General features: G+C 48.9%; 2 protein-coding genes across 2 annotated transcripts in view; one reads left to right on the forward strand and one right to left on the reverse strand.

Moving 5' to 3' along the window:
- Window positions 1-13,606, reverse strand: part of LOC137428086 (uncharacterized) — a 951,578-nt gene that overhangs the window by 173,962 nt on the left and 764,010 nt on the right. The window lies entirely within an intron of this gene.
- The window catches only part of LOC137427376 (uncharacterized), a 78,663-nt gene continuing 74,450 nt past the window's right edge, over window positions 9,394-13,606 (forward strand). The window contains exons 1-2 of the mRNA XM_078778366.1: window positions 9,394-9,569; window positions 13,325-13,525. Of these exons, the coding sequence (XP_078634492.1) occupies window positions 9,497-9,569; window positions 13,325-13,525 (274 nt within the window). The 5' untranslated portion in view covers window positions 9,394-9,496. The remainder of the gene's footprint in view (window positions 9,570-13,324; window positions 13,526-13,606) is intronic.

Here is a 13,606-nt window from a genome sequence, read left to right on the forward strand (position 1 = left end):
TGGAGAAATCACAAAGGCGATCGAATTGGAAAGCAAAGGAATAACAGGTTTAATTACTATTATTTACAACTAGGGCATGCCCGTACTATATATATATCGAAAATTATATCCCCCCCCCCCTCTATTTACATGAAATGGTTTGGTCCATTCGCAAAGCCAAAGCGAACGGCTTGCGAGTACGGTGACAATCCCCCCCCTCTATTTACATGAAATGGTTTGGTCCAAAGCGAACGGCTTGCGAGTACGGTGACAATCCCCCCCCTCTATTTACATGAAATGGTTTGGTCCAAAGCGAACGGCTTGCGAGTACGGTGACAATCCCCCCCCCTCTATTTACATGAAATGGTTTGGTCCAAAGCGAACGGCTTGCGGAGTTTGGTAAAGAAATCGCCATAGCGTGCACAAACGCGCAGGAAAGCGAAAGAATCGCAAATTAGTTTTAATTAGTTTTAAAACATAGTTTAACGCCAACATAGCGGCAACATAGTTTGCCAACGTGAAATAAATGAATACGCTCTCAAATGTGCCGTCCGAGGCAGAGTCTGTTCGGCACATTCGGCACACGTGATAGCTCGCTGCTCTCTGATTGGTTGAATCGTTTTTTGGACATAGCTCGGTAACTACTTCTCCGATTAATATGAAACCTTGAAAAGGCACATCCTCGGGTCCCCAGCAATATACCTGGCAAGTTTCAAGTATATCGGACCCGTGGTTGTCGAGAAACAGCGGTCACAGACAAACACACAAACACACACACACACATAGATTACTGGAATTATAGATAGATGTACAATGGTAGAAGAAAAGGGTCACAGAGCAGCCTTATACAGCCCGTCTCACACACACACTCACACGGGGATTGCTGATGGGCAGGTTGATGTTCACCAGCGCGCCCAGGTATGGCTCTCGTGCAGTTCTCTCTGGTCACCGGCACGTCCTTTGGAGATGGAAGTAGGTCAAAGCAGGAGGTCACCGCGTGTCGTCTGAACGGAGCGGGTTATCACGGGGCGAATGGGAAGGAGTGGACTTTGGCGTGGCTGGCGGTTATTCACTTGCGGCTACGGCCGCGCTTACACGCGTGTCTGAAAAGCACTATATGCATTACCGGCGTGTCTAGCTGCGTCCGCGTACTTGTACGGTTCAACGCCTCTTCTTCTCTCTCCTGGCGCGCACGTTCTTATGCGTGGTCAAAGTTCAACAACGGCGAGTGATGCACGTTAGTCTCTCTCTCTCTTCACGTCCTTTGCCACTGCCGTTGCATGCGAGTCCTTTTATCAAGCTCCCTCTCTGCAAGTCCTTTCGCCACTGGTACAAGTCCTTCTCAATCAAGTGTCCCATGCTGGTCCTTTTACGCTCTCCACTTGCGAGTCCTTTCGAGGGATTTTCGCACGGGCTTATATAGACCCGCCCCGCGAACCTTCTGGAACTCACCAGACACACTTTACCACGCCCTCTCACGCCATGCCGCTAGAGCTCTGATTGGCTGGTGGCAATAACTGTCATCGCCTCTGCCGCTCCCGACCTCAAGGCAACCCCCACCTTTTTAGGCCTACCTCGTGTTAGCTTGACTCGGGGACAGCCAAATGGGGCGCGGAATGGATTACGCCCATAGAGGTAGAATTGGAGGTGGGAGCAAAATGAATGGGGCCTACTCTCCTGTCTTTACACAACGCAGGTACTAAGAGGGGAAATGGCCTATTCTTACACATACTAAGACATAACTATACTACAAATGGGCCTATATGTTGCTCGTGTGACTAACTATGGGGGGCAAACCTTTAACCTTTAATGCCTTCAATGTGCCAATCTCCAAACCGCAGCAATATGTAACACAATCGTTATAACGTGTAAGCACAATAGTTAGTCATAAAATGTAAACACAATAGTTAGTTATAACGTGTAAGCACAATAGTGAGGTATAAAATGTAAGCATGTAGTGGTTACCAGAAGCACGGCACAATTACCTTGCACCGGCCGATGACGCAACCGGAGAGCGGTCACTTGTCCGGACTCGCCCGGGCGTGTCCAGTCTTGCCTTTCCCGGGCCAACACTTGTCTTGCATACCACGCCCCGTTGAGAGGTGTGGCTTTTTGTGTGTTGGGTTTGCCTTATAAATTGCCGCCCGTTCGATGGGCTGATTGAGTGCTTTTGAGTTCTTTCGTGTTGAGCTAAAATAAATAGCTTGGTGAAACTTCGTTCCTGTGTCGTCCATTTTGTCTGGCTTTATCGTGCGAGCACAGCTCCCACAAGCACAATATTTAGTTATAACATGCAAGCACAATAGATAGTTATAATATGTAAGCACAATAGTTAGTTATAACATGTAAGCACAATAGATAGTTCTAATATTGTTACAGATCGCGGTTTAGATGTTATGATGACCGAGCGGTGGTGTATTACCGCGACCTAACAGGATCCCTGACTCACCCGATTCACCCAGAACTTTGGCCGGACCGCACCGCAGCTGCTCAATGAGGGGAAAAGACGAAAACGACGAATGCAAAGAGGAAAAGGAATAAAACGAATAGACGGACAGAAGAGTAATTGGATTTATTATTTACACAAGCAAAAAGGAGCAATCAAGGTTTATTTACAACACATAAGACGCAGGTGACACAGTGCAAATTTTAGCTTACCTACAGACTTAATTAAATACCCAGGGACAGAACAAACAAAACAAACTCATGTACACAAGAAGGGTGGAAAGGCAGGAGGTGGATGGCTGGAGGGAGAGAGAGGTCCAAGGGGGTCCCGCAGCTCAACCGGCGCATTTAGCAGCCGCCGTTCCTTTTCGGCCCTGCTCCAAACCGCCGTTCAGGCCCCCTTTGGCTGTTGGGTGTTCTTGCTGCTGCGGCCTCCGCTGCGTTCCCAGGACTTGTCTGACTCGTTGGTCCACACCCTCAACTCTTTCTTGGTCCCTCACTCTTTACCACCGACTCCTCACCGCAACCAATGCAACCACTTGACCACCACCTCTACTGACTGACTCTTCACCACTCTCCACTTGACGACCGACTCTCAACCAACTCAGACCAACTCACGACTCACTTCCGTTTGCGCCTTTTATAGCGCCTCCAGCGATTCAGCCGCCGGCGTTTTGGACACGCCCATCGGGGTGCTCACCTCGGCCCTGGTTGGTCGCGCGACACTCGGGCTCCGCCCTCGATGACGACGGGCGGGTACGCCCCTCCTCCCCTCTATGACGAGGTGGAGTCACGCCCTTCTTCTCCGACCCTGCCTCGTGGTCAATGGCGGTTATTGGAGGGGAGGTGATTGAGAATCGAGGGCTCAGCAATGCCGAAAGGGGCTGTGATAGGAAATGGAGGTTTTGGGGATGGGAATGAAAGGGGATCTATTCTCTTTCACTGGTGCAATGGAGTACTTCACTTAATGGGAGACACAGCCTTACCCTAAAACACAGAATAAGAGATAACTATCAACAGGGGTATTCTATTATTTGGCTGATGTGTATGCTTGTGGACTAATTATGGGATGCCCTTTCACCTTTACACAGCTCCGGAGGAAGGGGGGCGCAGAATAACAATAATAATAATCATACAGCACACAATCAAAAAATATACAGTCCTCATCTCCGCAACAATATGTAAGCACAATAGTAAGTTATAACCTTAAAGCACAACAGTTCGTTATCACATGTAAGCACAATAGTTAGTTATAAAATGTAATCTCAATGGTTCGACATAATATGTAAGCACAATCGTTAGTTTTAACATGTAAGCACAATAGTTAGTTTTCACATGTAAGAACAATCGTTAGTTTTCACGTGTCAGCACAAGAGTTCGTTATCACATGTAAGCACAATAGTTCGTTATAAAATGTAATCTCGATGGTTCGACATAATATGTAAGCACATTCGTAAGTTATAACCTTAAAGCACAACAGTTCGTTATCACATGTAAGCACAATAGTTAGTTTTAACGTGTAAGAACAATAGTTAGTTATCACATGTAAGAACAATCGTTAGTTTTCACGTGTAAGCACAAGAGTTCGTTATCACATGTAAGCACAATAGTTCGTTATAAAATGTAATCTCGATGGTTCGACATATGTAAGCACAATAGTAAGTTATAACCTTAAAGCACAACAGTTCGTTATCACATGTAAGCACAATAGTTAGTTATAAAATGTAATCTCAATGGTTCGACATAATGTGTAAGCACAATCGTTAGATTTAACGTGTAAGCACAATAGTTAGTTATCACATGTAAGCACAATCGTTAGTTTTAACGTGTAAGAACATTAGTTAGTTATCACATGTAAGAACAATCGTTAGTTTTCACGTGTAAGCACAATAGTTCGTTATCACATGTAAGCACATTCGTTAGTTATAAAACGTAAAGCACACATCATTGATTGACACATGGAGAGAACGTTGAATGATGCCACCACTCTGTATCTGCCACTTGTCTGCAAACAATATCACAACAAATAATTTAGCAATGAAAACGGGAAATGCGAGGAGGGAGGGATGCTTGCACCCCCAATCAACCAAAAGGGTGATTCATCAAAGTGTGTGTTGCTGTTATTGGAGCACCGACATCAACCAAAATCAACGAAAAAGGTGATTCATCAAAGTGTGTGTTGCTGTTATTGGAGCACCGACATCAACCAAAATCAACCAAAAGGGTGATTCATCAAAGTGTGTGTTACTGTTATTGGAGCACCGACATCAACCAAAATCAACCAGAAGGGTGATTCATCAAAGTGTGTTGCTGTTATTGGAGCACCGACATCAACCAAAATCAACCAAAAGGGTGATTCATCAAAGTGTGTGTTGCTGTTATTGGAGTATATGGTCTTCATCAATGATCTCTCTGACTCTCTTGAAAATCCTCTCTATCTCTTTGCTGACGACTCTACTCTCTGTCGCTCCATTCCTCATCCCTCAGATCGGCAGTCTGCAGCCTCCTCACTCTCTGCAGACCTGGACAAAATCACAGACTGGGCAAACAAATGGAACATGTCTTTCAATCCTGATAAATCTCACACTCTTACGTTGTCTCTTCGAAAAGACCGACTGGACAACCCTCCCATCCACTTTCTGAATAATCCTCTCCAAGAAGTTCTGTCACTCAAGCTTTTGGGTCTCACTATCTGCCGTGATCTTTCCTGGGAAAATCACATTTCAAATCTGGCCTCCAAGGCCAGTCGCCGACTGGGCATCCTCCGTCGTGCGAAGTCCTTCCTTGGCACAGCTGAGCTCCTCACCACATACAAGGCCTTCATCTGCAGCTCAATGGAATAATGCTCTCCCCTCTGGGCTGGTGCTCCTGCCTCACACCTCGCTCGTCTTCACGCTGTTGAAACCAAAGCGTTCAGAATCATTGGAATCTCCCGCGATGAAGCTAACTCCAAGGGCCTTTCACTCACTCACCGCAGGCAGGTTGGTGGTCTTTCCATCTTCTACCGACTCCTCTCTGGCCTTGCCCGCCCAGCTCTCTCTGGGCTCTGTCCCCCAAATATTCCTACAGGTCGCACAAGATCTGCCTGCAACCCTCTTATGGTTAAACTGCCAAAATCAAGACTCTCTGCTCACCTTCACTCCTTCATTCCTCTTTTCTCCCACCTCTGGAACAAACTCCCTCACTCTCTTCAATCCCACTCCACCCTCCAGGTCTTTAAAACAGCTGTTCACCACCATCTCTTATCCTCCCCCATCCAAAACCATGATCTTTTCTACCCACGCTAATTTCGGTTCCCTTATGTTTTATACCTCTCCCCCCCCCCCCCCCCCCTTCCCACACCTCCTCCCCCCAAGCCCTCTCCCTCCCACACTTCTCCCTGCTCTCAAATGTTGTGGTTGTGTGCTTCCCCTTCTCTCCCCATCTTGTCTTCCGCTCCCTCTTTTTGTATATTTTGTTTGTCTGGTTGATTTGTTTGTGAAATAAATGGTAGCTCTTTCACGAGCCTCGATTCAGTATACTGTAGGAGCTGTGCTCCAACGTAAATCGGAAGAATGGACGCGACAAAAAAGCTGGAATTCGTCCGAGTTTCTTTATTGTGTCAAATCAACTCGGGTACTCTGAAAAGCCCGTTTATCGGGCAGCAATATATATACACATTATCCCGGAGCGTTTGCCCGGGAAAGGCGAGACCGGGCGTGCCCGGGCGTCCTGGGCGAACCCTGGAAAGGCGAGGCTGGGCGTGCCCGGGCGTCCTGGGCGAGCCCGGCATGGTGATCGCTCCGCGTCCTCGGTAGGTGCAAGGCGATTGTGTATACCCAGCGGTAGCCGCTACACACGTCCCCCCAGAATCGACTTGCACTGGCAGGGTCAATTTAAGGGGGGTCTTGATGACCTGGCCGAAGCGACCCCTGGCGGGTCGTGGGGGGGGGGGGGGGGTCCGGTGTGGTGGTGGGCGGTCGAGTGGGGGGCACCGTGGATGGGGGGCGGCCTCGCCGTGGCGGAAGGGCCAACCATGGCAGTTGGTCGATGTCCACGTGCGCCGGCTTGAGGCGGTCCACCGCAATCTGGTCCGACCTGCCGCCGATGTCGATGACGAACGACTTGTCGTCCCATCGCAGGACCCAGAAGGGCCCGTCGTACGGCGGCCGGAGTGACGCACAAAAACGTACTCCGCTGTGTGAAGCCCTGGGGGGACATAGGACTGGGTGTCACCGTGGTGGGACGTTGGCATGGGGGCAAACCGTCGGGCAGTCTACTGGAGGTCCGAGCGCTGGTGAGCTGCGGAGCAGGGACTGGTAGCGTCGGGCACGAATTCGCCCGGGACGCGTAGCGCCTGGCCGTAGACAAGCTCGGCGGTGGACGCCCGGAGGTCCTCCTTGGGGGCGTGCGGAGGCCCAAAAGGACCCACGGCAGCCGGTCGGCCCAACCGCCGTCCTGAAGGCCGGCCATGAGCGCGGCCTTCATGGAGCGGTGGAACCGCTCGCACAACCCGTTGGCTTCGGGGTGGTAGGCCATAGTACGGTGGAGCTTGACCCCCAGGTTGCGGGCGACCACGCCCCACAGCTCGGAGGTGAACTGCGGTCCGCGGTCCGATGAGATGTCCGCCGGTGCGCCGAAGCGGGCGACCCAGGTGGCGATGAAAGCCTGCGCCACGTCGGCGGTGGTGGTGGAGACGAGGGAAATGGCCTCCGGCCACCTGGTGGTCCTGTCCACCATGGTGAGCAGGTGTGTGAAACCCCATGATGGGGGAAGGGGGCCCACCAGGTCCACGTTGACGTGGTCAAAACGTCGTTCGGGCACGGTGAAAGGTGCCAGCGGGGCCTGGGTGTGTCGGTGGACCTTGGCCTGTTGGCAGGCTGTGCAGGTGCTGGTCCAATCGCGGACGCCCCGTCGAAGGCCGTGCCAGACGAATCGCGCCGACACCAGCTTCTGGGAAGCTTTCCGGCCCTGGTGGGAAAGGCCGTGGAGGGAGGCGAAGATGCGGCGTTGCCAGGTAACGGGCACGATGGGGCGAGGCTGGCCTTGGGAGACGTCGCAGAGCAGGACAGTGTCCGCAAAGGGGATGTCGGCCAGGCGGAGGCCCGTGTCCGCCGCCCGGAGGGCTTGCACCATGGTGTCGGTGGATTGGTCCGCCGCCATAAGCGCGACGTCCACGCCGAGGTGGACCGCGTTCGCGCTGGCCCGAGAAAGACAGTCGGCCATGGCGTTGTCTTTGCCGGCGACGTGCCGGATGTCCGTGGTAAATTCCGACACGGCGGAGAGGTGGCGCTGTTGGCGGGCTGACCACGGCTCCGTGACCTTGGCCATTGCGTAAACCAACGGCTTGTGGTCGACGAACGCCGTGAAGGGTCGGCCCTCCAGGAGGTGGCGGAAATGGCGAACGGCCAGGTGTAGACCGAGGAGCTCACGGTCAAACGTGCTATATTTGAGCTCGTTCGGCCGGAGTTGCCGGCTGAAAAAAGCGAGTGGCTGCCAAACCCCGTTCACCCATTGCTCATGTGCGGCGCCCACCGCGTAGTCGGAGGCATCCGTGGTGAGGGCGTTGGGAGCGTTGAGCACCGGGTGAGCGAGCAGTGTTGCGTCGGCGAGGGCCCGCTTTGAGTTTTTAAAGGCCGCGTCCATTGCTGCGGACCAGACGACGTCGTGCTTGGCCGGCTTGCCCCGGAGGTCTTCGTAGAGGGGCCGCATGAGTTGAGCAGCGCGGGGCACGAAGCGGTGATAGAAATTCACCATTCCCAGGAATTCCTGCAGGGCCTTTATGGTGCGGGAATGCGTGAACATGGTGATGGCCTCGACCTTGGTTGGCAGCGGCACGGCCCCGTTCTTGGTGATGTGGTGGCCCAAAAAATCAACGGCCGTCGTGCCGAAGTGGCATTTGGCCGGGTTGACGATGAGGCCGTGCTCGCTGAGGCGCCCGAACACGAACAGTGTTCGGAGGTGGAGGAAGTGCTCGGCCCGGGACGTGCTGGCGACGAGGATGTCGTCCAGGTAAACGAAGAGGAATGGCAGGTCGCGCAGCACGCCGTACATCAAGCGCTGGAACGCCTGAGCCGCGTTCTTGAGGCCAAACGGCATTCGCAGGAATTCGAACAAGCCGAACGGCGTGATGACGCCTGACGGCCGTTTTTGGGACGTCGGCCGCCCTGACAGGTACCTGGTGGTATCCCTGTATTAAATCGATCTTCGAAAAAATGACCCGTCCTGCCAAACGGGCGGAGAAGTCTTGGATGTGCGGGATCGGATACCTGTCGGGGGTGCAAGGCGATTGTGTATAGTATACCCAGCGGTAGCCGCTACAATACAAAAAAAAACAAAAAAAAACAAAGGGTGGGAGCGGAGAGGAAGCCGTAGCCAGAGGATGTTTGCACCCCCGATCAACCAAAAGGATGATTCATCAAAGTGTGTGTTACTGTTATTGGAGCAGCGACATCAACCAAAATCAACCAAAAGGGTGATTCATCAAAGTGTGTGTTCCTGTTATTGGAGCAACGACATCAACCAAAATCAACCAAAAGGATGATTCATCAAAGTGTGTGTTAATGTTATTGGAGCACCGACATCAACCAAAATCAACCAAAAGGGTGATTCATCAAAGTTCCTGTTATTGGAGCACCGACACAGCGGACCAGCCTCGCTCTCAGCAATGACAAACCAGCACTCAGTCTGCACCGATGACTCAACAACTAAATACAAGTCAACAACAACCAAATGTCCACAATCTTCGGAAGGTTCTCAACCCTCAAGTGACGTTCCATCACCATTGGTGTTTAACTGAATTTCAAGATTCCGAATCAATCTTCTCTCAAGTCTTCAAGACACCTCGAGGAAGGTGTATCGTCCAGCTTGGCATGTCGGACCTCCTTTTTTCCACCTCGTTTTCATTCAGAATTTAATATTTTTGTGAATAAAACTTTTAAACTGGAAGTAACGAGGATGGGGTGAGATAACGATCGAAAGGGATCCGATAGACGTAGAAGTAACATGGAATAGAAAAGAGAAGAAGAAAAAGTCGTGAAATGGAGAGGAAGAAGAGTCGGCGCGCATCAAGCGTGGATCTGGTTCACGGGAAATGCGATTTAGGGTTTTAAACATCTTCGTGAGTCGAGGAAGAGTTGTGGAGATTTCGGGTTTTAAACATCTGCGTGAGTAGAGGAAGAGTTGTGGCGATTTCGGGTTTTAAACATCTTCGTGAGTAGAGGAAGAGTTGTGGAGATTTCGGGTTTTAAACATCTTCGTGAGTAGAGGAAGAGTTGTGGCGATTTCGGGTTTTAAACATCTTCGTGAGTGGAGGAAGAGTTGTGGAGATTTCGGGTTTTAAACATCTGCGTGAGTCGAGGAAGAGTTGTGGCGATTTCGGGTTTTAAACATCTTCGTGAGTAGAGGAAGAGTTGTGGAGATTTCGGGTCTTAAACATCTTCGTGAGTAGGGGAAGAGTTGTGGAGATTTCGGGTTTTAAACATCTGCGTGAGTAGAGGTAGAGTTGTGGAGATTTCGGGTTTTAAACATCTTCGTGAGTAGAGGAAGCGTTGTGGAGATTTCGGGTTTTAAACACCTGCGCGAGTAGAGGAAGAGTTGTGGCGATTTCGGGTTTTAAACATCTTCGTGAGTAGAGGAAGAGTTGTGGAGATTTCGGGTTTTAAACGTCTTCGTGAGTAGAGGAAGAGTTGTGGCGATTTCGGGTTTTAAACGTCTTCGTGAGTAGAGGAAGAGTTGTGGCGATTTCGGGTTTTAAACATCTTCGTGAGTAGAGGAAGAGTTGTGGCGATTTCGGGTTTTAAACATCTTCGTGAGTAGAGGAAGAGTTGTGGCGATTTCGGGTTTTAAACATCTTCGTGAGTAGAGGAAGAGTTGTGGCGATTTCGGGTTTTAAACGTCTTCGTGAGTAGAGGAAGAGTTGTGGCGATTTCGGGTTTTAAACATCTGCGTGAGTAGAGGAAGAGTTGTGGCGATTTCGGGTTTTAAACGTCTTCGTGAGTAGAGGAAGAGTTGTGGCGATTTCGGGTTTTAAACATCTTCGTGAGTAGAGGAAGAGTTGTGGCGATTTCGGGTTTTAAACGTCTTCGTGAGTAGAGGAAGAGTTGTGGCGATTTCGGGTTTTAAACATCTGCGTGAGTAGAGGAAGAGTTGTGGCGATTTCGGGTTTTAAACGTCTTCATGAGTAGAGGAAGAGTTGTGGCGATTTCGGGTTTTAAACGTCTTCGTGAGTAGAGGAAGAGTTGTGGCGATTTCGGGTTTTAAACGTCTTCGTGAGTAGAGGAAGAGTTGTGGCGATTTCGGGTTTTAAACATCTTCGTGAGTAGAGGAAGAGTTGTGGCGATTTCGGGTTTTAAACGTCTTCGTGAGTAGAGGAAGAGTTGTGGCGATTTCGGGTTTTAAACATCTTCGTGAGTAGAGGAAGAGTTGTGGCGATTTCGGGTTTTAAACATCTTCGTGAGTAGAGGAAGAGTTGTGGCGATTTCGGGTTTTAAACGTCTTCGTGAGTAGAGGAAGAGTTGTGGCGATTTCGGGTTTTAAACATCTTCGTGAGTAGAGGAAGAGTTGTGGCGATTTCGGGTTTTAAACGTCTTCGTGAGTAGAGGAAGAGTTGTGGCGATTTCGGGTTTTAAACATCTTCGTGAGTAGAGGAAGAGTTGTGGCGATTTCGGGTTTTAAACGTCTTCGTGAGTAGAGGAAGAGTTGTGGCGATTTCGGGTTTTAAACATCTGCGTGAGTAGAGGAAGAGTTGTGGAGATTTCGGGTTTTAAACATCTTCATGAGTAGAGGAAGAGTTGTGGCGATTTCGGGTTTTAAACATCTTCGTGAGTAGAGGAAGAGTTGTGGAGATTTCGGGTTTTAAACATCTGCGTGAGTAGAGGAAGAGTTGTGGAGATTTCGGGTTTTAAACATCTTCGTGAGTAGAGGAAGAGTTGTGGCGATTTCGTGTTTTAAACATCTTCGTGAGTAGAGGAAGAGTTGTGGAGATTTCGGGTTTTAAACATCTGCATGAGTAGAGGAAGTGTTGTGGAGATTTCGGGTTTTAAACATCTGCGTGAGTAGAGGAAGAGGAGTTGTGGCGATTTCGGGTTTTAAACATCTTCGTGAGTAGAGGAAGAGTTGTGGAGATTTCGGGTTTTAAACATCTTCGTCAGTAGAGGAAGAGTTGTGGCGATTTCGGGTTTTAAACATCTTCGTGAGTCGAGGAAGAGTTGTGGAGATTTCGGGTTTTAAACATCTGCGTGAGTCGAGGAAGAGTTGTGGAGATTTCGGGTTTTAAACATCTTCGTAGTAGAGGAAGAGTTGTGGCGATTTCGGGTTTTAAACATCTTTGTGAGTAGAGGAAGAGTTGTGGAGATTTCGGGTTTTAAACATCTGCGTGAGTAGAGGAAGAGTTGTGGAGATTTCGGGTTTTAAACGTCTGCGTGAGTAGAGGAAGAGTTGTGGAGATTTCGGGTTTTAAACATCTTTGTGAGTAGAGGAAGAGTTGTGGAGATTTCGGGTTTTAAACATCTGCGTGAGTCGAGGAAGAGTTGTGGAGATTTCGGGTTTTAAACATCTTCGTGAGTAGAGGAAGAGTTGTGGCGGTTTTGCGTTTTAAACATCTTCGTGAGTAGAGGAAGAGTTGTGGAGATTTCGTGTTTTAAACATCTGCGTGAGTCGAGGAAGAGTTGTGCAGATTTCGGGTTTTAAACATCTTCGTGAGTAGAGGAAGAGTTGTGGAGATTTCGGGTTTTAAACATCTGCGTGAGTAGAGGAAGAGTTGTGGAGATTTCGTGTTGTCCACATCATCTTGAGGAGCATTGTAGTTCATGGTATAGGCGGTGTTGTGCACACAGTGGGCTTTTCAATGTTTCCATGGATAACCTTCATATATGATAGATATATCATACTAAAATAGGCAATTTCGTGTGTCTATCTGTCTGTCTGTCTGTTTGTCGATTTTTGTCCATGATACATTTGGTTGTTCCTCATCCAATCTCAACCAAAATTTTACATGATGGAGGTTGTAGCTACTTAATTTGTCCCCCCCTACCCCCGTCCCTGATTGGGTGTTGAGGTCCATGTCGTGTTCGGATAGATTTATTGTGGTGTTTTTTTCCAGGTCTAAACAAATCACAAACTGGTCAAACACTTGAAATATTTCCTTCAATCCTGACAAATCTTTCTCTCTCTATCTGAAAGTACCGTCTGGCAACCTCTTCCTCCTCACATTTTGAATTTTGGGAATTTCCGATTCTTCCTCCTCGTTCCTGTGTAAATACGCTCATTTAATTTCCAAAGTAACTTCACTTTCCTTGTGTTCAAACTATCTAATGATACAAATGCTCTTCTTTGAAACCTGTAATACAGGTGATTCAGTCCTACTTCCCAGTGTGATGAACATGAACTGAATTCCCACGGACATGTTCCAGAGGAATGTTGTTGTTCCATCCGTTTTTATGTAAAGTGGTTTCTTATTTATCACCTGAAAGTTATTGATGTCCGGAAACTGTCTGCATATCAGCACACCTGTGGCATGGATTACCTGTCAGCACAAGTACTCCTTCATACACATCCCCTGTGCTTGTGTTTGAGGCCTTCTCTCACCATTGAATGTCTTCATCATAAAATTGCAGAACAGGCCCAGATTTTACATAAATATCGAGACTTTTTAAAATATTTTATATGTGGCCAAATCAACGTTCACATCAACATTGTTGTCTTCGGACATGTAATTTTGTTTTTTTTGTGTGTGGGGGGGGGGGGGGGTTTCCAGGTTGTGCGTTCGTGTGTGGTGAAAGTTTAAAGTGCTGTAACTGATTTAAGCAGAAGATAAGGCCTCAAGTATGGAGGTACTTCACATATTGGCACTTTGTCAAATCAAGGTTCTCAGAGTGGACTAAACATGAGGAAGAGTGGTATGTTTCCCTCCTCTCTGAAGGTTCACCCACCATGTACGCTCAAGTTGGCTGTGAGAAAGATTCCTGTGATGTGCAGCCGGAATCGGAACAGCCGACAGTGCTCGTGTGTGGAATGAAGGTTGAGGAGCTGGAAGGATTTCCTGAGATTCTGCAGATAAAAATCGAGGATGTGAACTCCTTTGGTCTGCAGGAGGAGGAGGAGCAATGTGACAAGCCGAATGGTGAGTTGTGTGATTGACTTCACTTCTAATGAGGTCTGTGTTTGTTTCATGTGCTTTTTTTTTGTGTTATTGAAAAAGGCT

Source organism: Myxine glutinosa, chromosome 5, assembly GCF_964187855.1.
Source record: "Myxine glutinosa chromosome 5, kmMyxGlut1.1, whole genome shotgun sequence".
NCBI lineage: Eukaryota > Metazoa > Chordata > Myxini > Myxiniformes > Myxinidae > Myxine > Myxine glutinosa.